Source organism: Tarenaya hassleriana, unplaced genomic scaffold (genome assembly GCF_000463585.1).
Source record: "Tarenaya hassleriana unplaced genomic scaffold, ASM46358v1 Cleome220, whole genome shotgun sequence".
Taxonomy (NCBI): Eukaryota; Viridiplantae; Streptophyta; class Magnoliopsida; order Brassicales; family Cleomaceae; genus Tarenaya; species Tarenaya hassleriana.
In genome coordinates this window covers 145800-147869 of record NW_010965542.1, presented here as the reverse complement: position 1 = coordinate 147869, position 2070 = coordinate 145800, and the positions used below count along the sequence as shown (strand labels likewise).

Here is a 2070-nt window from a genome sequence, read left to right as displayed (position 1 = left end):
ATGGATAACATCTTTGGTTGTTATTCCTATTCGGAGCGTAAGAAGGTCCAATATGCGGCCGCCCAATTAGCCGAGAATGCCCTCACTTGGTGGGATCGTGAGGTTACTGAGCGCCGGCGAGGCCATTACGCTCAGGTCGAGACTTGGCGTGAGATGAAGAATCTCATGCGAAAACGTTTCGTACCTCCTCATTTCCATCGAGATTTACAACGGAGGTATAGGCGTCTAGCGCAAGGGTCTAGGTCGGTAGAAGAATACTTTGAGGAATTTGAGAGCATTAGAAGCCGACTAGAGCTAGACGAGGACGAGGAAACGGTTATGGCCCAGTTCTTAGACGGACTGCAGGATAAGATTGGCTGCCAGGTCGAACGCCATCCGTACCAAGACCTCCAGGATCTCGTGCACCTAGCCGTGCAAATCGAGCAACACGAAAGACGTAAGTCTTCTAGGCTGGGTAAACCCCGAGCATACGCTGCCGGAACCTCTAGCACTCCGTCCAAACCCACATCCGTTAGGAGAGAGGTCCCCGAGAGCCGAACCGTATCGAGTTTTCGTGACAAAGGAAAGAATCCGGAAACATTGAGACCAAAACCCCTACCCAAACCTCCAAAGGACACTAGAGCCCGTGAGATCATTGGCCAAGGATTGTCCGAATTCCCGCGTAATGATCATTACGGACAAAGGGGAATATGAGTCCTTAGACGAGGACGAGGCTGCCGACTCCGACGCGGAGATCGAGTACCCGGACAGCGGCGAGTTACTTGTCACCCGACGAGTACTTAGCACGATAGTAACTCCGGACGAAACAGCCCAGCGAGAGACCATCTTCCACACCCGTTGTACTATACACGGAAAAGTTTGTGGGATGATCGTCGATAGTGGGTCGTGCACGAATGTAGCAAGCGCGTATATGGTAAAGAAGTTAAACCTACCCACTGAGAAACATCCGCATCCATATAAGCTGCAATGGCTTAATAACAGCGGAGAGATAAAGGTGACCGAAAGGGTCAAGATCCCGTTCAGCATAGGTAAGTACCGCGACGAGGTCATCTGTGACGTTGTCCCTATGCAAGCCGGCCACATTCTGCTTGGTAGGCCTTGGCAATTTGATCGGGAGGTCAAACACGACGGTCGAGCAAACCAATACTCTTTCGTATACGACAAGCGAAAGATTGTGCTCGCACAATTGAGTCCATCTCAAGTTCACGAGATGCAGCTTAAACTAGCCAAGGAACCCGAACCGAAGAAAGGGAATTTCTATCTTAAGGCTAGTCAGGTGGTACGTGCTGTTCGTCAAGAACATCCGGTTTTGCTCTTGGTCTTCAAAGATCAATTGAGCCTCCGTACGGAGACACCGTTGAGTCCCGTTATTAGCCGACTCTTAGAGCGCTATAGCGATGTATTTCCGGACGAGATTCCGGCGGGACTACCACCTATACGCGGGATCGAGCATCAGATCGATCTAGTGCCGGGAGCACCCTTGCCTAATCGGCCCGCATACCGGATGAACCCCGAGGAAACCAAAGAGCTCGAGAAGCAGGTTCAAGAGCTTATGAGTAAGGGTTACATCCGAGAGTCTCTTAGTCCTTGTGCAGTTCCCGTACTACTTGTACCGAAAAAGGATGGGACTTGGAGAATGTGTGTGGATTGCCGAGCAATCAATAACATCACAGTTAAGTACCGGCATCCCATACCCCGACTTGATGACATGCTCGATGAGCTAAGTGGAGCCACGATCTTCTCAAAGATCGATCTTAAGAGTGGCTACTATCAAGTCCGGATGAAAGAAGGCGACGAATGGAAAACCGCCTTCAAGACCAAACAAGGTCTTTATGAGTGGCTCGTCATGCCATTCGGGCTTACGAACGCCCCGAGCACTTTCATGCGGCTCATGAACCAAGTTCTAAGAGCCTTTATCGGAAAGTTCGTAGTGGTTTATGTTGGTTTAGTGCTCTATGATAGTCAAAATGAAAAAGACCATATCTCGCACTTAGAGCAAGTAATGACCACCCTTCGGAAAGAAAGCCTCTATGCAAACCTTAAGAAATGCTCGTTCTGCACAAACGAGTT

At 49.9% G+C, this 2070-nt stretch overlaps 1 protein-coding gene across 1 annotated transcript; it reads left to right on the top strand.

Annotated features, from left to right (window-relative positions):
- LOC104815166 lies at positions 1–2043 on the top strand. Its single transcript, XM_010543482.1, has 3 exons — positions 1–625; positions 702–1923; positions 1977–2043. Exons 1-3 carry the CDS (start codon positions 1–3, stop codon positions 2041–2043), a joined length of 1914 nt encoding a protein of 637 aa, XP_010541784.1.
- The last annotated feature ends 27 nt before the right edge of the window (positions 2044–2070 follow it).